The 21,100-nt window shown below is 36.3% G+C and overlaps 2 protein-coding genes across 2 annotated transcripts; both read right to left on the bottom strand.

The window, feature by feature from the left end:
* Positions 1-12,273: 12,273 nt before the first annotated feature.
* Positions 12,274-15,087, bottom strand: SBH2 (sphingoid base hydroxylase 2). The gene is made up of 2 exons (XM_089609927.1): positions 14,634-15,087; positions 12,274-12,994 (listed from the first exon to the last, which is right to left on the bottom strand). The coding sequence occupies exons 1-2, from the start codon at positions 14,856-14,858 to the stop codon at positions 12,443-12,445; spliced, it is 777 nt and encodes a 258-aa protein (XP_089466053.1). The 5' UTR covers positions 14,859-15,087; the 3' UTR covers positions 12,274-12,442.
* Positions 15,088-17,483: 2,396 nt separating this feature from the next.
* On the bottom strand, positions 17,484-19,881 carry ORC6 (origin recognition complex protein 6). Its single transcript, XM_089609548.1, has 10 exons — positions 19,691-19,881; positions 19,563-19,609; positions 19,323-19,427; positions 19,160-19,240; positions 18,827-18,938; positions 18,671-18,733; positions 18,476-18,563; positions 18,290-18,360; positions 17,909-18,005; positions 17,484-17,780 (listed from the first exon to the last, which is right to left on the bottom strand). Exons 1-10 carry the CDS (start codon positions 19,808-19,810, stop codon positions 17,701-17,703), a joined length of 864 nt encoding a protein of 287 aa, XP_089465674.1. The 5' UTR covers positions 19,811-19,881; the 3' UTR covers positions 17,484-17,700.
* Between the last annotated feature and the right edge of the window lie 1,219 nt (positions 19,882-21,100).

Here is a 21,100-nt window from a genome sequence, read left to right as displayed (position 1 = left end):
ATAAAACGAAATTGACTAGAGAGAGAGAGGAGAGGGGCGGCCACAATGTCTAGAGAGAGAGTCTCTCAATCTCTAACTTGTGTGGAATGAGAAAACAATGAGAATGAGGGCCCTATTTATAGGAGAAGGGTTAGCCTTAGAAATGGGAGTTTCCTCTTTTTCCAAGCATTCATGAGCAATCTCTTATTGCCCATTCTCTCCATATGCGCCCAACATTGCCATTCCCTTAAGGGATTTGTTTCCTAATTTGTTTCCTCTTCTTTGCTTGTCTTGGCCGAATTTCCTTATGGCAAGCATAGGAAATTTGTTTCCTCTTTTTCTTTTGGCAAGTATCTTGATACATTTATGCACAAAATATTATCTCTTTCTCTTAGGTATTTGGGCGCCCAACATCATTCTAGAAGGAGCTTCTAGAAGCTTCTTCATTTGTTCATAACAACATGAGAAAGGCCCATTAAGAATTTTCAATAAAATTCTTATGAAATGAAATTAATCCACAAGGCCCAATGATCAAGTCATGGCCGAGTGACATTAAGTCATCAAATGAACTTGTCAAAAAATTTATTGACATTCATTTCCTCCTTTGTCTTAAAAGACAAAAATACCCTTTTGACTATTTTCGTTTTTGTTTTGACTTAGCTTCCAGTTTAACTATTCCTAATCGATGTGATTCGTGACAGTGACCTCATGGACCCAAATGAACAAAGCTTGAGCTAAACACTTGGACTCAAAAGTTCACAAACCTTTTCCAAGTTTAGCTTAATGCCAACTGACTCCACTAAAGAGTTGACACTGAAAATCTCTCGGTTCAAATGAATTTATTTTCTACTCAAGAATTCAACCTAATTATGATGAGCGGATCCACTGAATATATCTATGTTTACCCTTCATGAATGTCATCAGCTAGTCGGGATTTACTAAATTACCATTTTACCCTTCTAGCTGTTATTTCCTCAACTCCTTTGTCGCTTGTGAATAAGTTAGAAACAATGTATTGACAAGGAGCTAACAAGTCACATTGTTTCATCCAAAAGAGTCAGGACTCAATTCGGACACTGGCCAGTTCATTTATTCACACTCCAAGGAACAAAGCATGAGGTGACATACATTGCATTTCAGCAATCTTGTACATGAATTCCATATCTATGAGAACTTCACAAAGTTACTCATGACATTCTCACAACTTAGTACTTCACCAATAGGCCCTATTCGGAATCACATAGTGAGTCCGAACTCTGACTTTCTCAAATGAGAATACTAAGGTGTGAAATGACATGTCTCATTTCAGGATTAAGGTAAGCACGATGCAATTCATACGTAGTGACTTCGAGACATAAGAGGTTAAATGGTTTGTTCTTATCTTGTCTCTAGAAGTGCACTGGTCAATTCAGTACCTTCGGAAGATACCTAGAAGAACTATAGAGTCTTCATCCCTCAATGCCTCATAACCAGACATCATAGATTCTTCTAACAATCATACTGAGGTCAATAGTCCTTTGACCCTTAGATTGCGAATATATCGTTTTAAGCAAACTACGAAGAGTTTGTTCATGCAAATCTACATTTGTCTCTTCGTAAGTTGTTTAGTTTGTTTATGGACTAAAGACTAAGGTTTTATCATAAAGCTTCAAACAAGGAAGATTGAATGAACGTTTCAACTTTTTATTAATGAATAAGCAATTACAAGCAAGAATCTTCATGAGACTTTATTACATCAAATGTATAATATAAAGATTACAACTCTTCTTGTGGGCACCATTGACAACAAACTCCCACTTGACTCAAAGAAGATGTGTGTAGTCTTTCATGCCTAATCCCTCTCGATGTTGGTCGAAGACCTTGTTCGCTAGGGCCTTGGTGAATGGATCTGCGAGGTTGTCCACCGTTGAGATCTTCTTCACTTCCACGTCTCCGCGCTGCACAATCTCTCGAATCAAATGGTATTTCCTCTCAATATGCTTAGAGCGCTTACGGCTTCTAGGTTCCTTTGAGTTAGCGACAGCCCCACTATTATCACAATAAAGGGTCATGGGCTCGTCGACGTTTGGAACAACTTCCAAATACTTAAGGAATTTTCTAAGCCATACAGCCTCTTTGGATGCTTCACAAGCAGCCACATATTCTGCTTCCATTGTGGAGTCAGCAATGCAAGATTGCTTAATACTTCTCCACACAACAGCTCCACCATTAAGGATGAACACAGATCCCGAAGTGGATTTCCTGGAATCCTTATCCGCTTGAAAATCGGAGTCGGTATATCCCGTCATAGTCAGGTCAGTACTCGAGTATGTAAGCATCAAGTTCCTAGTTCTTCGAAGATACTTAAGAACATGCTTAACAGCAATCCAGTGCTCGGGTCTAGGGTTGGATTGGAAACGGCTAACTACGCCAACGGCGAAACATATATCAGGTCTAGTGCAAAGCATAACATACATGAGGATTCCGACGACAGAGGCGTAAGGAATCTTCCTCATGTCTTCAATCTCTTGTGCAGTCTTGGGATACTGGTCCTTAGAGAGTGAAACTCCATGCCTAATGGGTGTTTGACCCTTCTTGGAGTCCTGCATCGAGAAGCGATCCATCACCTTATCAATATAAGATGCTTGAGAGAGCGACATGGTCCGGTTTTTCCTATCTCGAAAGATTTGAATCCCCAGAATGTACGCGGCTTCTCCTAGATCCTTCATATCGAATTGCTTTGCCAGCCAGACCTTAACCTCAGATAACTTACCCACGTCATTACCAATGAGTAGTATATCATCGACATATAGCACCAGAAACATAACTTTGCCTTCGTGTATTAACTTGTAAACACAAGGCTCATCTATTGACTGTTCAAAGCCAAAGCTCTTTACAGTTTCATCGAATCTAATATTCCATGACCTAGATGCTTGCTTTAATCCATAAATGGACTTAAGCAACTCACAAACCTTGGTCTCTTGACCTTCTTCCACGAAACCGTCTGGTTGAGCCATGTAAATGCGCTCGTCAAGATTGCCATTCAGAAAGGCTGTCTTGACATCCATTTGCCAGATCTCATAGTCGAGAGATGCAGCTATGGATAGGAGTATGCGGATGGATTTAAGCATCGCCACTGGCGAGAAGGTTTCTTCATAGTCAATCCCTTCTTGTTGGGTATAACCCTTCGCCACGAGTCGTGCTTTGAACGTCTCGACGTTCCCATCAGGACCCATTTTCTTCTTGTATATCCACTTACACCCTACGGGTTTAATCCCTTCAGGAAAGTCTACAAGTTTCCAGACTTTGTTGACATACATTGAGTGCATTTCAACTTTCATGGCGTCAAGCCAAAGGTTTGATTCAGAACAAGCCATCGCTTGGCTATAGGAAACAGGATCATCCATGTCAGAGACGGCTACAAGAGAGTCTCCATAAGACATGTACCTGTCAGGCTTTTGAGTAGCCCTCCCACTACGTCGCAGTACTACTTGACGAGATTCTGATGAGTTAGGTTGTGTTTCAGTTGGGGTAAGAACAGTTCTTACAGATGAGGTAGAAGCTTCATCACCCAACTTTTCTTCAAGCACAATTTTGCTTCTAGGTTTTGCATCCTTCATAAAGTCCTCCTCAAGGAAACGAGCATTCGTGCTAACAAAAGTCTTATCGTCCTCGGGACTATAGAAGATGAAACCCTTGGTTTCCTTTGGATATCCCACAAACAAGCACAATTCTGACCTACTAGCCAACTTGCTAGTCTTTTGCCTTAGCACATGTGCAGGGCAACCCCAAATTCGGATGTGGCCCAAACTTACTTTACGGCCAGTCCATTGTTCATAAGGAGTACCAGGAACCGTCTTGGACGGAACTTGGTTCAGAATATAAGCGGCTATTTCGAGGGCATATCCCCAAAAGGAAAGAGGGAGTGATGAGTAAGTCATCATTGATCTAACCATCTCCATAAGAGTTCGGTTTCTTCTCTCTAACACTCCGTTTTGTTGAGGTGTGCCAGGTGCGGTAAGCTGAGAAGCGATACCTTCTTCCTTAAGAAAGTCATCGAACTCTCCAGACATATACTCACCACCTCGATCAGATCGAAGGGTTTTGATCACTTTGCCAGTTTGCTTTTCCACTAAAGCCCTAAAGACCTTAAATACGTTAAAGGTCTCGGATTTGTGTTTGAGCAAATAGACAAACCCATATCGTGAGTAATCATCGGTGAAGGTAACGAAGTATTTGTATCCTCCACGTGCCTGTTGGTTGAGCGGACCACATACATCAGAATGTACTAGTTCCAGCAACTCAGTGGCTCTTCGACCCTTATCGGAGAAAGGTCGCTTAGTCATTTTTCCTTCTATGCAGGATTCACAAGTAGGTAGTGAACCTATTGCAGAGTCTTGGAGTGGACCGTCCCTCACAAGTCTCTTAATCCTATCTAGACTGATATGACCAAGTCTTCAGTGCCAGAGGTATGTTGATTTTGTTAGATCGGAGGACTCAGAAAGTTTGATCCTCTTTGGCTCCCTAATTAGATCATTATCTATTTCGGCGTCTAAAAGAGAAGGTTGAGTAGGATAGATGTAAAAAAGAGCATTCTTCATACATGCATCAGTGACAAAAGAATTATCAGGAAACGAAATACGAATTCCATTCTTAATGAACTTTAAACAATAATCTTGCTCACGAAGACGAGCAACGGATATTAAGTTCTTCCCAAAGGTAGGAACAAAATAAACATTATTCAAGTTTAAAGTGCGGTCTTCAAAAGACAGCGTCACGGATCCCACAGCCTTTGCAGACACCAGGCTCTCATCATCCCATTTGAAACAGAACTCGCCTTCCTCTAAGCTTTTGGTTTTCTTGAAACCATTCAAGGAACAACAAATATGGTTAGTAGCAGCGGAGTCAAGAATCCACGTTGATACATTATCAGCTACTAAGCATGCTTCAGTAACTAGTACAATACTATGTTCCTTTGCTTTGAGATTGGCAGGACAGTTCTTTTTATCGGCCTTGTGAGGTCTCTTCTTAGTTCCAGAGGCGGAGGCTTTTTGCTCAGTAGCTTGTGCCTCTCCATGATTCCTCTTTCTCTTAGTGAGACCTACAGCAGTGTGAAGTTCCTTCATAAGCTTGGTAACAGTGTACTCTAGCTTGTTTATGGAGTAGTTCATCTTGGAGGAATCAAGAAATGCGGGGAGAGTTTCTAAGATCATATCTATGACACTCTTCCCATCAATCTCAGATCCTAGGGTTTCCATTTTATTTAGAAAACTAATGATCAGTATCATAAAGTCTCCAACGGGAGTCCTAGCCTTCATGTGACAGTTCATAAACTGTCGGACTGCTTCTTGCATTGTTTGACGCCCTTGCCCTCCAAACATCTCAAGGAGATTGTAGAGCATTTCGGCGGCAGTCTCGATGTTACGATGTTGCTCTTTCAGCATATTGTTCATAGATGCCAAGATATAGCACCTCACAATCTCATCGGATCGAAGCCAGGCCGCTAAGGCGTCATTGTCCTCTTGAGTCGAATCATCATTCGTCAGAGGAGGACACGGGGTGGTGAGTACCCATTTGTGCTTCTTAATGGCAAGGATGATGTCGAGGTTAACTTTCGAGTCTACGTAGTTCTTGGTTTCGAGTTTGTTCGAGGAAAGGATGATCGAGGGATGTTTGCGAAACATATTGCTTAATTAAGTTGAAACAAGTTTATGATTAGTCTTTGGTTTAGGATTTAAGTTTGTTTAAGACATTTATAAAATCCAAAGGTGTTATAAACCAAACGATAATTTACTCCCTCAAGAGAAGGCCGCAAAAAATCTCCATTTATAAGTAAATGACACATCATTAATGTTTAGCCAAGATGTCAATACATCAACTTTGACTAGCCACCTTTTAAATTGGTTTGATCACTCACATCCTTTCGCAGGGCCTCGAGGGAGGATTACTAGGGATTGAGCCTAAGTGTGCAACCAACCACTTAGTCCAAAAGGTCAACTTTGAAAAACAATCCCCCAAGGCCTTGTCATCATCGTCTCACTCTCGGACGTAGCTCATTGAGCAATGATCGAAGCAATAACGCCTTGGAGTACTCCCATTTAAGTGAGGGTCGCAAGAGCGGCTCTTAGTCCCACGTTAATTGCTTCTTTCATTAGTGTTGGGGATCGTGGGTTACAAACAACAAGTATAACCCTCCCACTTAGTTTTTGGAGTTGGTTCATCGACTCTAATAAGTTCGGAAACAGATTTCCTAGTTAAAGAGCGATAGAGCGGACAACTAGAAGAGAATCCTAGATCGACATGTTCAGAGCAGTATTAGTGCATAAAGGCACAAGGTACATACTCGATCTTTTCCTATTTTCTATTTCGGGAAAGTGCATGAGGGAAGTGTGAACTTCAACTCATTCGAACACTTGAAAGTTTGAGATTACACATCTTTTTATTTTTCGGCTTGTCTACAAGGAGACCTCCCACTTAAATTTTCAAGAGCATATAGATTTTGAACACATGTGATATAGATATAGTTTTGAAAACATTTTGAAAACTTATTTGATTTGGATGACAAAATATTTTCAAGTTTGAAAGTGAAAACGGTTTTTCAAAATTCAAACTAGTTTTGTAAAAACTCAATTTCAATTAAACTTTCAAAAATCAAAACATTTTAATCTTACACATCATGTTTATACTCATATGAAAAACATTTTTGCTCAAGAAAATTTTCTCATTAGAGTTCTATAACTCATGGTAGTGGGGTTTGAAAATCCAGATTTCTAAAAAACTGGAGTTTCAGCACAGCCGCGCACCTCGGAGTAAAATCGCCATATCTGGCGGCTCCGATGTCCTTTTGAGCCAAAACCGGTGGCTTTGGACAGAGGACAGATAGAGCTTTAATTTGATTCAAGAATCATTAAATTTAGATTTCTGAGCAGAGAGTTATTCCACTTTTAATGTGGGTTTACTCCAGCTCGAAGAAAAAGAAATAATTAAAGCTTGGTCCTTTTTAGGTGCGAAAAAGAATCGAGTGTAACGGAACGTTTTAGGATGTTGTTAAAGCTTTTATTGGTGTTTTATTAGCAAGGTAATAACAAGATATAAAAGAAATAACAACATGCATAAAACGATTCAAGTAAAAATAAGAAACTAGTAAGACAACAAAACTAGTCACAAAATTTTACTCGAAATTTCTCAAACCTTTAAAACACGTTTTTCAATATAAAAACTTAAAAACTTTTAGAACTGATTCTAATGTGTTTTAAAAACATCCCAAACTCATAGAAAATCAACATGATTTTTAATTTAAAGGCAAGAGCAATAAATTAAAAAAAAATCTAAGATAACAATTCTAACTTGTCACAAAATTAGTAAACTTTCGAAAACGATTTTCAAGCTCATAATTTTAAATACATGTACATGCTAATCTTTGACCATAGCTCTGATACCATTTGTTGGAATTGATCTAGGGTTAAAGAAAATAATTAACGCTTCGGTAAGCGGCACAATTTTAAAAAATTTCTTTTCAAGTAAAAACGGTTTTTACTAACCTAGACAAAGAGCAAGTACATGTAATTAAAAACTATTATGAGTATAGAAGTTTACTAACCTTTCTTGAAGCTTGAACTTTGAGAAGCTTTTGGAAAGTTTGCAACGCTCGTCTCCCCTCGCAGCACGTCTCTCTAGGTCAAATGAGGACCTAGGTGCCAAAACAATAAAACGAAATTGACTAGAGAGAGAGGGGAGAGGGGCGGCCACAATGTCTAGAGAGAGAGTCTCTCAATCTCTAACTTGTGTGGAATGAGAAAACAATGAGAATGAGGGCCCTATTTATAGGAGAAGGGTTAGCCTTAGAAATGGGAGTTTCCTCTTTTTCCAAGCATTCATGAGCAATCTCTTATTGCCCATTCTCTCCATATGCGCCCAACATTGCCATTCCCTTAAGGGATTTGTTTCCTAATTTGTTTCCTCTTCTTTGCTTGTCTTGGCCGAATTTCCTTATGGCAAGCATAGGAAATTTGTTTCCTCTTTTTCTTTTGGCAAGTATCTTGATACATTTATGCACAAAATATTATCTCTTTCTCTTAGGTATTTGGGCGCCCAACATCATTCTAGAAGGAGCTTCTAGAAGCTTCTTCATTTGTTCATAACAACATGAGAAAGGCCCATTAAGAATTTTCAATAAAATTCTTATGAAATGAAATTAATCCACAAGGCCCAATGATCAAGTCATGGCCGAGTGACATTAAGTCATCAAATGAACTTGTCAAAAAATTTATTGACATTCATTTCCTCCTTTGTCTTAAAAGACAAAAATACCCTTTTGACTATTTTCGTTTTTGTTTTGACTTAGCTTCCAGTTTAACTATTCCTAATCGATGTGATTCGTGACAGTGACCTCATGGACCCAAATGAACAAAGCTTGAGCTAAACACTTGGACTCAAAAGTTCACAAACCTTTTCCAAGTTTAGCTTAATGCCAACTGACTCCACTAAAGAGTTGACACTGAAAATCTCTCGGTTCAAATGAATTTATTTTCTACTCAAGAATTCAACCTAATTATGATGAGCGGATCCACTGAATATTATCTATGTTTACCCTTCATGAATGTCATCAGCTAGTCGGGATTTACTAAATTACCATTTTACCCTTCTAGCTGTTATTTCCTCAACTCCTTTGTCGCTTGTGAATAAGTTAGAAACAATGTATTGACAAGGAGCTAACAAGTCACATTGTTTCATCCAAAAGAGTCAGGACTCAATTCGGACACTGGCCAGTTCATTTATTCACACTCCAAGGAACAAAGCATGAGGTGACATACATTGCATTTCAGCAATCTTGTACATGAATTCCATATCTATGAGAACTTCACAAAGTTACTCATGACATTCTCACAACTTAGTACTTCACCAATAGGCCCTGTTCGGAATCACATAGTGAGTCCGAACTCTGACTTTCTCAAATGAGAATACTAAGGTGTGAAATGACATGTCTCATTTCAGGATTAAGGTAAGCACGATGCAATTCATAATTAGTGACTTCGAGACATAAGAGGTTAAATGGTTTGTTCTTATCTTGTCTCTAGAAGTGCACTGGTCAATTCAGTACCTTCGGAAGATACCTAGAAGAACTATAGAGTCTCCAACTCTCAATGCCTCATAACCAGACATCATAGATTCTTCTAACAATCATACTGAGGTCAATAGTCCTTTGACCCTTAGATTGCGAATATATCGTTTTAAGCAAACTACGAAGAGTTTGTTCATGCAAATCTACATTTGTCTCTTCGTAAGTTGTTTAGTTTGTTTATGGACTAAAGACTAAGGTTTTATCATAAAGCTTCAAACAAGGAAGATTGAATGAACGTTTCAACTTTTTATTAATGAATAAGCAATTACAAGCAAGAGTCTTCATGAGACTTTATTACATCAAATGTATAATATAAAGATTACAACTCTTCTTGTAGGCACCATTGACAACATTGACAAGCAAGCTAAGCCCCCATGGGTCGTCGCCATGGCATAATCCATTATCGCTGCGGAAAAAAGTTTGCGTACGTGTTTTTCTACGCACAACCAACAAGCATAGAAAATATTTCAAAGGGGACTAAAAAAACGTAGAGGAAGGTTATTTGATAATTTCCTAAGTAAACAAAAACAACTAAAAAAATTAAATATCCACATTTCGGAGGGGGTCTTAGGTCCCATCTAGGGCCTATGGTTCATCTGTTCTTATAATTTTATTTTTTTTAGAAGTGACACTATTGACGAATATTATATGATATATTAGTAGTGCAAGCGCATGTGATAATATTAGTCAAGATTACATGATTTAAGGTAAATCTTAAAGAGGCATACATTTCTGCAGCTCATAGGAAATTGAACTCAGGGCCTCTCAACCGAAATTTGTGTGGGACTCCCACTAGATCAAACTAACTGCCACATATGTCCTTATAAGTTATTATCAAGCCACATTGGCATGGCCCTCCATTTTCGATGCCTCTTTCTTGAATTTAATTCAAAAAATAATTTAAACATTTTTTTTCCGTGTTGAAATTTTGTTTAGAGGAAGAGGCAAGATGTCGCACACAACGTAGAGTCAATATGTCCGACAACTTGCTCTAACACAGAGAATGGATTATGAAATAAGCAGTACGTAAAAGTAAAGACACACAATATGGTTACCCAGTTCGGTGCAACGTCATCTACATCTGAGGGCTCTCACTCAGTGGAAAGGATTTCACTATCAAGTAGTCAATAGTACAAACAAGGACTTATATGAACAACACAACCATCAATGCCCTAGAAAGTATTACCACAAGTGATTGCCAAAACAGGTACTCCCCTGAATTTGAGACCCCCTCAATTCCACTCTTCAAGAACACTTCAATGCTCGGTCAGCTTCAAAATCAACGCACGTGAAAACCTTCAATCACGTAGACACAAAACCCAATCTCACAGACACTCAAACTTCTGGAATAATGTTTGGAGAACTACACCACTCTTATCAAAACAAATAGTCTCTCAGTCCGCCAGTCGTGCACGTCTAGGAACCCTAAGTATTTTGATAAAGCGTCAAGAACTGTTAAGAGGGAAGCACTCGGCTTTTATAGCAGTCATACAAGTCTGGAAGTCGAACTAGGGTTTTCTTACCCATAAATGCGTGAAGATCGTCAAAGAAAGTCTTCAGTGATGCGACCTGGCAAAACAAGAAACTTGCCAAAAATACAATCTGCGCAAAAAGATAAAGATGTCTCTACAAATCTTAAAGCATGTTGACCGACATTTTTTCTTAACAACTTCCAGTAAAAAATAAGCCAACACATAACATAACAACACGTGTAACTTACAAAGATCATATTTTCTATACGATTTATAAGTTTTATTGACAAAAAAAATTAAAACGCAAATAAATACATGAACATCGATAACTTAATTTCATATTAATCTATGCTAACATAATGTTGAACTCATCAAATTCAACTCACAAATAAAACATCAACATTGTTAAAAAGTAGTGTTCTTGAACATATATTAACAAATTTCTTTCACAACCCATAGTTCTGGTACTATTTGAATTAATATTTTTAATTTTTAATATTCTTTCACAACCATTTTTATGTGAAATAGTTTTTTTTCAATATTTCAGTATATTGTTTTCTAAATATATTTAAATAGGATAAATTATTAGTTTTTGTGCATGGTAGATATCAAATGATAAATCTTTTGATCATTTTTATCATTTACACTATCTTAAAATTCTATTTCTTTCCATTAGCTAGAAATAATTATTTTTAATCACTATGAGAGATTGAGCATTTAGAAACGACATTTGTCGTTTTGAAAAGCCCAAAAGTCGCTGCAGAACAGTGACTTTGCCACGCAAGAATGGACGACGGGGCTACATAGAGAGAGGAGATATAATGAGAAAAGAGAGAAAGGTAGAGAGACCTTATAGTTCGAGAAAAGGTGGTTGCTGTCGTCGGAGGAGCAACAAGCAGAATTAAACTGCTCAAAATATTAAAAAAAAAAAAAAGACAATTTAAACCGCTCAAAATTTTCACAAAAATTTGAACCAACTTTTTGAAGGGACTATTAGCTTCGAAAATTTTCTATACTTCTAAAAATAAAAAAAGAAAGAATTGATTTTTGTCAACCGATAACCGCTGATCAGCACTGGCGTGTTAAAGTATATTCACTTATGTATTACTGTGGTCCCTACATTTTTTCATTACGTGTAAATTTTTACACTACCGCTGATAGCGCTGTTATATAGCATAACTCTAAAAAAAATCAAAACATGATTTATTTTTAAGAAATCTCGATAATCGCTTTAGATGCGGTTTGTTATTTCTATAAGCAAGTATCGCTTCTAAGTATAAGTGATCTGTTGTTTCTAAAAGTCTATTTTATAATCAATTAATTGATTTTATAATAGTAAACTGCTTGAATAATTTTTTTCTCAAATTTTATAATTGTAAATTGACCATACGTATGCGCGTCACTCTTTGATACCACGTCGCTCATATTGTTTTTGCAATATCGATCACACACACCTTTGTTTTTGTCTTTGTGGAATATGTGTAATTAACTACACTATCCAAACTTTTGCTTAGTGTTTTTTTTTTTTTTGTGTTCTATTATCTTTAAAAAGAAAAGTAATTATCTAATTAAGGAGATTCCATGTTGCCACCATCATGAAGTACTAAAGCTGTAAATGTAAACAGTAACCATCTGACTTCAAAGCCAAATCACAATTTGAGAGAGTTAGGATACCATAAACTCATTATTACTTAGAAAAACAAAAACCAATGTAAACAAAACCAAAAAATCTCGAATAAATACGTATATACATAGATCAAAATAATTAAGCAATTCTTTCACTCATCGGAATAAAAAATTTCAAAAAATATATATAAAAAATACCGATACAGATACCGACACATCAAAATATATATGTATATATATATATATTTCTCTCGGTAATGGAATTTCAATTCCCCTTGTAATCTTTGGAAGGTCGCGCCTCGAACCCGCCGTCGGGCCTCCGTTCGAGGGAGTAAGGCATGTGGGTGCCGAGGAAGCGGTCCCACATGACGAAGAAGGGCTGAGAGAAGTTGTACTTGGTCCCGTAGAGCTGGTGGTGAACGTCGTGGTACGCCGAGTTGTTCCAGAACAAGGCGTGGAACGGGTTCCCGGGGAGCCATAGCCCGCAGTGGTCGTCCACGGTCTTGAGGGTCGCGAACGAGAAGAAGAAGATCGAAGTCTTCGGGCTCATCCCCGAGAGCAGGAACGAGAGCGCTCCCCCGACCGTGTCCAGCAGGAGGCCCTCGATCGGGTGGTTGTAGAGCGCCCCGAACGCGTATGGGACCACGAGCCGGTGGTGCTGAGAGTGGACGTGTTTGTATAGGAACTTGTTCTGGTGCATGTACCGGTGCATGAAGTACTGCCACGTGTCGAGGACCAGCATCGCCGTGATGAACTGCCGCGCCAGCGTGATTAGGGACGTCTGAGACGCTCCAGATTCTCCGTCGCTTCCCGTGACCTGGGGGAAAAAAAATAGGATTGAAATGAGGGGCGAGATTTCGTTGCATTGATCGATGAAATATATATTACGTTTCGTTACATTGAAGTGTAATGTAACGAAAAAAAATCTCGCAAGTAAAGAAATATATATTACATTTCGTTACATTGGAAGTGAGAGGCGAGATTTCTGATGTTTCTAGCTAAAATAGCCATTTGAAATAGTAAATAAAAAAATTCAAAAATCATATACTAATTCTCTTTCTCTGAAAATGTAGAAGAAGAAAAAAAAGGAGTTTGCGCTCCAGTATCTCTTCCATAAAAGGGAAAAGCCATAACAAATGTGAAGCGGTACGACTCAACTCCAACAGAATTGTTCGGATACTGCTGGCTCTTTTAGGTACTTGGATGTTCCGAACAACTCTGGTCTGTTTATGGTTATAGGTTACGTGAACATAGTAGCCAAATAATCCCAACACGTAACGTAAGGCATATATTGTATTTTTCATTAAAAAAAAAATTATAGTGGTAAATTACTCGTATACGGGGTTAAGTGAAAAAAAAAATAAAAAAATAAAAAAATAAAAAAATCTTTCCACATAACTTTGGCTGTTTTGCTAAAAGCTTAAAACTTTAGCTATTTTTCTAGTCAATTAGTTTCGAGTTTCAAATGACTACTTTGTGTAATTTTTCCTTAAAAAAAATATCCACCGGACCTTAGGATTCGAATAAACAGAGGTATCTTGGTACCAATTTACTTTGTGATTAAATTAGTGCAAAAGAGGGATGATGAACATAAAATTTAAAAGGAAAAGAAACAGCTGATTTAAAGGATGTCACACACTGGAAAGAACTGGTTATTATATTTTTAAATAAAATTTAAAATATAATAAAAACTTTTCATGTGCTTCTATTATTCTTAACAGCAGTTTTGACGAAGATTCTACTCAGAGAACAGCAAAAGTACATGTGCATTGCATGGTTGTCAACATTCTTATCAGCTAACAATAATTCAAGTCAGCCAACACTAAATTAATTTATTTTATTTTTCTAATTAAAGAAATCAACACCAGAGATTACTTTCTCCATTTTACATCAGGTATATGCAGGCACTTAATTGCCTCAAACCCCACCATAGTCACGAGAAATTATTCGTTACTGAAAAACACAGCACGTCGAATAAACTCAGTGGATATCTAATTTCCATCCTAGTCATGACAATTACACACAAATCCAACTAGTTAAGCAATAGTTTAACATGTTCAAACAAAACCAAAACAAACGAAAAAGTTCCTAGAACCTTAAGAAAGAATATGTTGATCGGATTCTCATTGTAGCTAAGAGATCCCGGGAATTATGAGCTCAAGTTGACAAAGTTCTATCACTTTCTATAATAGACACATTCATGTTGTTTTTAGATCACACATCAACCAACCAATAATTTAAAAGGTTCAAGTATTAAATCTCAATTCATGTAATATCATCGTAGTCACGATTACCAATTGAACAACCCAGAAAAGATCACAGACAGTATTTGCAAAATCCAAAAAATCAACAATGAAAAGTCAACCTTTCATTTTATTATGAACAAAAAAAAACGAGCAATAAATTAGAATCACGAGAAAATAAACTCAGAATTATTTATATGCAATTCTACTCACCGTGAATAACAAAATCGCAACAACGGCTTGAATAGCTTGTTGAAGAATAACCCCTTTGACAACAGTTCGTTTGGAGACCAAATTCTTCTCGTCCTCCTCTTTTTTCGAGTGCAATCTGTAATTCTCGAACGAGCCTAAAACGACGTAAATCCCTGAATACAGCCAATAAACGACAATCGGAGCGAAAGTTCCCAATAGCTCATCGGAGACCTCGAAACCCATCATGACTTTCACTTTTTCCCTCCGAATCGAGCTCAGAAATCCTTCAATCGCGCGAGATTTGGCTCTCCGACGGATTCAGAGGTCCGAAGAACGAAACCCTAACATTGATCGATTTGGGGGAAAAAAATGAATAAGAAGATGATTTTTTATGAGCAGCTAAAAGTTTGAAATTTATAAATAGCAAGATTCCAAATAGGTCGTTTGATCCTCTTATGCCTGGCTGTAAATGGAATATAAAGTTCTTTAGAGACGAGAAAATAAAATAAAAAAGGTTTTGGGAAATTGAAGAAGAGGTGTTTTCTATCCCTGTGGTTGCTTTATTTCCGGTTCGGGTGAGATTGCCACGTGGCATAAATATATTAGCTAGGTCTATATATGGAGTTTGAGTGAGCTATTTTGATTCGTTAAGCTATTAGGAAATCGTCTAAACTTGGGGGTAGTGTACTTTGGTGTGTATGTGAATATAATTCACCGAGCCTGTTTTTTTCCTTTCTGTGGACGATCAAAACGACACGTAGTTTAACGGGTTTGTGGCACACAGATCTTCTATGAGAAAAAACTTAATAACTTGGATGATGATGATGTTGTAGATAATAGAAAATTCAAATTTTATATATTAATATCATTAATAAATAAGGTTGAAAATATTAGCAAAAAGTTGTTTTTTAATAATCAAACATGAATAGGCTAACTCATTGTTTTACAAGAGAAATTTTAATGGTTTATGAGTTGCCAGGTATAAGTCATATCTACAATACCACTTTTTTCCACAACAGACTTGTATTTGGGCAAATCTAAATCGGATTTTTTTTTGCCAGATAGTCCCAGGGAAAATTATACAAATATTATTAATTAGAATACAGAAAATTATTTTATTATAAAAAACATAAAACATGACACTTCTATTATTAAATTATTAAATAGAGTAGAGAAAATTATTTTCTTACAAAAAAAATATATTTTTTTTCATTTGCTTCTCTCTCTCTCTCCGACAAGGTCTTTTCCGAGATTAGGCTCATCCTGCTTAGAACCGACAACCTTGATCTCGAAAACACCAACAACGGCGGAAGATTCTCTATCCTTCGATACTAAACCGAGAGGATCTTCCACAACCCTACTACGCGGCGGATCAGCCAGTGTAAACGAGCGATCGAAACGTGTCGACAAAATCACCTTTAAGCTTTGTTTTTAACTAGTAGTTAAAGGATTGAATATATTTGGTGTTTGTATAGGTTTTATGGTCTATTTTGACTTATCTTAAACAATTAAAAATAATAATATTTTGTAGTCATTTTCTTATTTTGTGACATATATGTTGTGAAATTTTAAAATCAATCATGAAATACAGAATTCCATGATCGATCAAAATTATGTGACCGAGCTTTCAAATTTAAAATTTTGGTTTGATTTTGAATAATTGGCACGAGTCTAGTAATATTGGTATTGATGTCAAATTCTCTAGGGTCTTTAATCGCATAGAATACAAACCAATATTTATGGTATTGCATAAAACTTTGGGATTATTATTAAACTATGACATCCTCAATACTTTTGGACTAAAATCCAATATATCAAAATTAATCAAAAAGTAAGACTACATAAATTTGTTGGTACAAAACTACCATCAATGAAATATGTTTTTCTTTTTTATGTCGTCTGTGTAGTTTATTTACATTATCGTCAATAATCTACATGATTTATTGAAATTGTCGATATAATGGTTTTTTTCGAAACCTGAAAAATCTAGAAAAAAAAAATATTATTCAAGCGAACTAAACGAAAATCAACAACTACACATACAAAATCAATTTCGTTTTGAGCTTCTCTCCATTTTATCGGAGATTATTTAGATTTATTTGTCATAGCTTTAGCTTTAGGGTTTGGGTTTGGATTTTGGTGTTTCTTTGTCATTTTGGACGGAGAAGAAGAAAAAGAAGAAGAAATCATGACGGAGAAGAAGAGGAGTTGACGAGGAGGCGAAGAGAGAGAGAGAGAGAGAGCGATTTATGTCCATATCAACGTGTTTCACGATTCCACTCCCTCCAAAGCCTCATATATACCTATAATTTAGAAAATTTGTTAAAAAAAATGGTTTTAAGAATCTGGAAATTCGTTTGAAAATTTATCGACATATTGTCTTTTTATTGACATCAATGTCAATAAATTTTCAAACGATTCTAGATAATTCTTTCAAGATTTATTTCAATAAATTTTCAAACGATTCTAGATAATTCTTTCAAGATTTATTTCAATAAATTTTCAAACGATTCTAGATAATTCTTTCAAGATTTATTGACATCGATGTCAATAAATCTCCAAAGAATTTGGTTTGTTGAAGATTTATTGACATGAATAAAATTATTGACCACGATGTCAATAAATTCAACAAAACAAAAAAAATTCAGAATCGTATGTCAATAAATCTTAAACAAATTTCCATTTTTTTTTTTTGCAAGATTTTCAAATTTTTCAACTTTTTTATCAACTTCACATTTAGTTTATTCGTGTATAATTGAGTTCACACACTTTATCCATTACATTTAACTTTGGTCTATTTGTGTATAATGTATTTCCATATACATTAAATGCATTTATTTTCCTTAAATTGCAAACTTAGTCTGCACCTTAGCATATATATTTCTGCAATGCTTTCATCATCTTGAGTTTGAATTGAAAATTTGATTTTGCAGGACAAAAAAGTTGAAATTATGTACACAGCAGTGATTATAAATTATTTTTTTATATTTTCCTTTCTGTTCAGTTCAACACACTGCTGATAGTTACAGTACTTCCCAGTAAAAAAATCGAACTTGCGTTGATTAAAATCTAGAATAAAACGTCTGTGCTATGAAGCTTCGAGCTTGTGAGTTTCCGGCGCTTTCCTCAGGAAGTTGAGACTAGTTTGTGTTGTTCGCTTACACTCAACTGATAACAAGACAGATCAAAATACAGTTAGATTTGTTTTCTTGAAAACATCGCATACAACAGAGAGGAAAAACAGAAAGCAAAATGCCACAATTTAAAAAAAAAAAAAAAAAAAAAAAAACCCCTACCTTTAGCGCTATTTTGTTTATTGGAACCGAGAACTGAAGATTTCCACTCATTATAGGACTGCTTTTCCACTTTCTTACGTCGCTTGTAACAAGAACCCTGCAAAACGCATCGAGGTTTTGTTTAGCAAAAGCAGACAACAAGTCCAACAATTATAATATATATGAGTAAGAGTTGTACTAGAGACTTAATCAGATGACACTGCAATACCCGATGATACAAAGGCAAAACTAGAACACTAGGGAAGCAAAGTTCTCCGATGAAATACAGTGTTTTATACAAATTTCGAGGCTTAACAAGGTTTATAAGATCATTGGCGACTCATAGGTTGGATAATCAGAGGAACTAAAATTTTGGGCGTTAAAAAGACCAATTTTTTATACCTCTTCTCCTTCATCAGAATCATAACCACCATCCTCGAGCTTCCTTTTCTCTGGCAAAGCGTCTAACAGTTCTGCATTGCAATTTTTGAAACTCATGAAGTTCCATGTTTTAATGGAACATGATATCAAAAAGCATCTTCAGCGTTCAGTACATCATGAGGAATTGAAGTTCCAACAACGCTTTACCTCGGTTTCCTTTCACCTCTCTGGCGTCCTTTTTCTCCTTCTCGACGCTGAATACATCAAAACACAAGTCCTTCATGGAAACAGAAACCTTCAAAGGAAAACATGAGCCCAATCGTTAGCCACTGAAAGTTTTGTAGAAGAACTTAATCGATTATTGTAAGAAACTGGTAACCCAACGTGCGACGCATTTCTTACCGATGTGAACTCGGATTCTGAGGAGCCAGAAAGTTCGATCAACTTAAGCTTGTCTACCTTTAGCTGTATAAAGAAGCATTATTTGAACACTAAACTTAGGAAATAAAAGGGCATAAAGTGTGTGAACTTTGAAATAAAAGACCAGTAATTTTGCACCTTTTGCTTCTTTGCACACAAATAGAACGCGACAGCTGTAAATATTGGCCGAGAAAAATCAGCACTTGCACGCCGAGAAGCTGGCAGCGATGCAAGAAACCGTTCTTTATAGCTGAACAATTGGGAAAAAAAAAAGTAGGCAGAATTAGCCCACAAATTAATCTTTACACTTCTAAGCATCAACATTCAAATCCAGACTAATGGCGACTAAATAATTTGCTCTTGCTCTTGCACATCTCACAAATCAAGTAATAAGAACAACAACCTTAATCCTCAAAGGTATAATCAAACATTCAGGGAATTCAATAAAAATAAGAGAGAAAATGATCTTACAGAGACAATCCTTTCTTAACAGACGGAATAATTCGCACACACCCAAATTGAATGGCCAATTCTCTAACGTCAAGCTTGTTCCTAAACCACAAAAAAACGCATATTTCAGAATCAATACGGAGTTGAAAATGATTGATAATTACAGAAATGCAAACTAACTTACTTGACTCCGAGACCATTCTGAAGCAAATTGTACGATCTAGTATAAGCCTTTTCAGACATTCCACTAAGCTTGATTGCCTTTGATCGATCAAACAAAACCCCCAATCTACAAAAAAAAAAATATATATATATATATATATATATATATATATATATATATTCATACGATAACACAGAATTGGAATCAAAAATCAATTTTCCTCAAATTAAGAACAATATTTTCATCAAATCTAGTCATTACCTTGTGGCGGAAATCTCTAAACATATCACAGCTTTACAGGCCTCTCCCTGAAAAACAAAAATCGCGAATATAGCTTTAGAAACCATAATCTGGGCTTACATTGCTGAGAGAGAAATAAAAAAACTTACGACGCCGATAACGGAGGAATCGAACTGAAGATCGCAGAGGCGACGAAGCTCGGCGGCTTTACGGGTGAGGTGTTTGGACTCGGAAAGATCGAGCTTCTTCGCTATCTCTGAAAGATCCATTGGATTATCGCTTCTCTGTGTTGTTAATTAGGGTTTCGGAAACAGGCTTTTTTTGTCAGGACAAAAAAAACTGAAATGAACCAACTTAAGAAAGAAGATCGATTTGTTAAGGTTTTGGCGGGAAACAGTGATTTAAAGTTTAAACGATTCCCGGGCCTTTTTTATTTTACTTTGGCGGTTTTTTAAAAATTGTTATAGCTAATCTTGATTTCTTTTCATTTTCTTCCAATATAAACGCAATTGAAAATTAATATGGCTGTCTTATTTACAGTTTCGGGAATAATAAAGGTTAGAAAGACAACTAGGTAAATTATTCAAAAAAAAAAACGACAACTAGGCAAAGGCGAAGCTACGTGGGGACCAACGGGTGCACGGGTCCCCACAAAGCTGTTGCAGCTCAAATGATCAAGGCTTAAAAGAAATGTAGGCAGAGTCTTAAGTTTGAATCCCAGGTTGGACGAAAATTTACATTTTATTTTTTTTAATACAAACAGCAGCGTTTTTAAGAGAAAACTACAAAAAAAAATATGCATTAACAAGTCTTCTTTCATCTTCAATGTTAAAAAAAAAACTCCAAATAGCAACCATACACCTCTTTCATGTCAACTCTTCCAATTTCTTGTTTATCATTAACAAGGTAAATGTTTAATATATAATTCATATGTGCATTGCTCATTTTGTATTTTTATTATAAGAGTTCTATAATATTTTAATGCATACTATGTGTTTGATGAAAGTCTCAAATGAATTTTTTTTTCTCTAATCATTTGGTGTTGATTTTTTTGATGAGTATAGATATGGAGAGATATTTCAAAAGAAAAATAGACTCAACAACGACATTAATAGAAGAACACGCTAAAAGTGCAAAGAAGAGAAGTGGAGATTTGGAGATCAACATAGAAGAGCTCGCTACCGATCTGGGGTTAAGGATTCCGATTTTGAATTATCATCCAAATGTCCAAGATGACGTGTGTAGAAGGTACATGTTAAAAGGTCCTTGCCAACCACACAATCATGATTTTCCAAAAACTCTTTTTGGAACGAAACCTAGAAAATTCAACCCATCAAGATTTCAAGACTATCCTATACTTGGTTGGAGTATAGCATAGCAAAAGATGCACTCTTTTGTTTATGTTGTTATCTTTACAAAGAAAATAATGGAGATCAAGTAGGTGGTGATTCTTTTGTTGGAAAATGATATTCAAATTGGCAAAAGCATAAAGAGAGGTTGAAAGTTCATGTCGGAGGTCCGGATAGTGCTCACAACTATGCTTGGAATAAGTGTATGGC

This window comes from Urtica dioica, chromosome 3 (genome assembly GCF_054948205.1).
Source record: "Urtica dioica subsp. dioica isolate 48M chromosome 3, U.dioica_male_clone48M_v1_H2, whole genome shotgun sequence".
Taxonomy (NCBI): domain Eukaryota; kingdom Viridiplantae; phylum Streptophyta; class Magnoliopsida; order Rosales; family Urticaceae; genus Urtica; species Urtica dioica.
The sequence above is the reverse complement of the archived record's forward strand: the minus strand, read 5'-3'. Positions and strand labels throughout refer to the sequence as shown.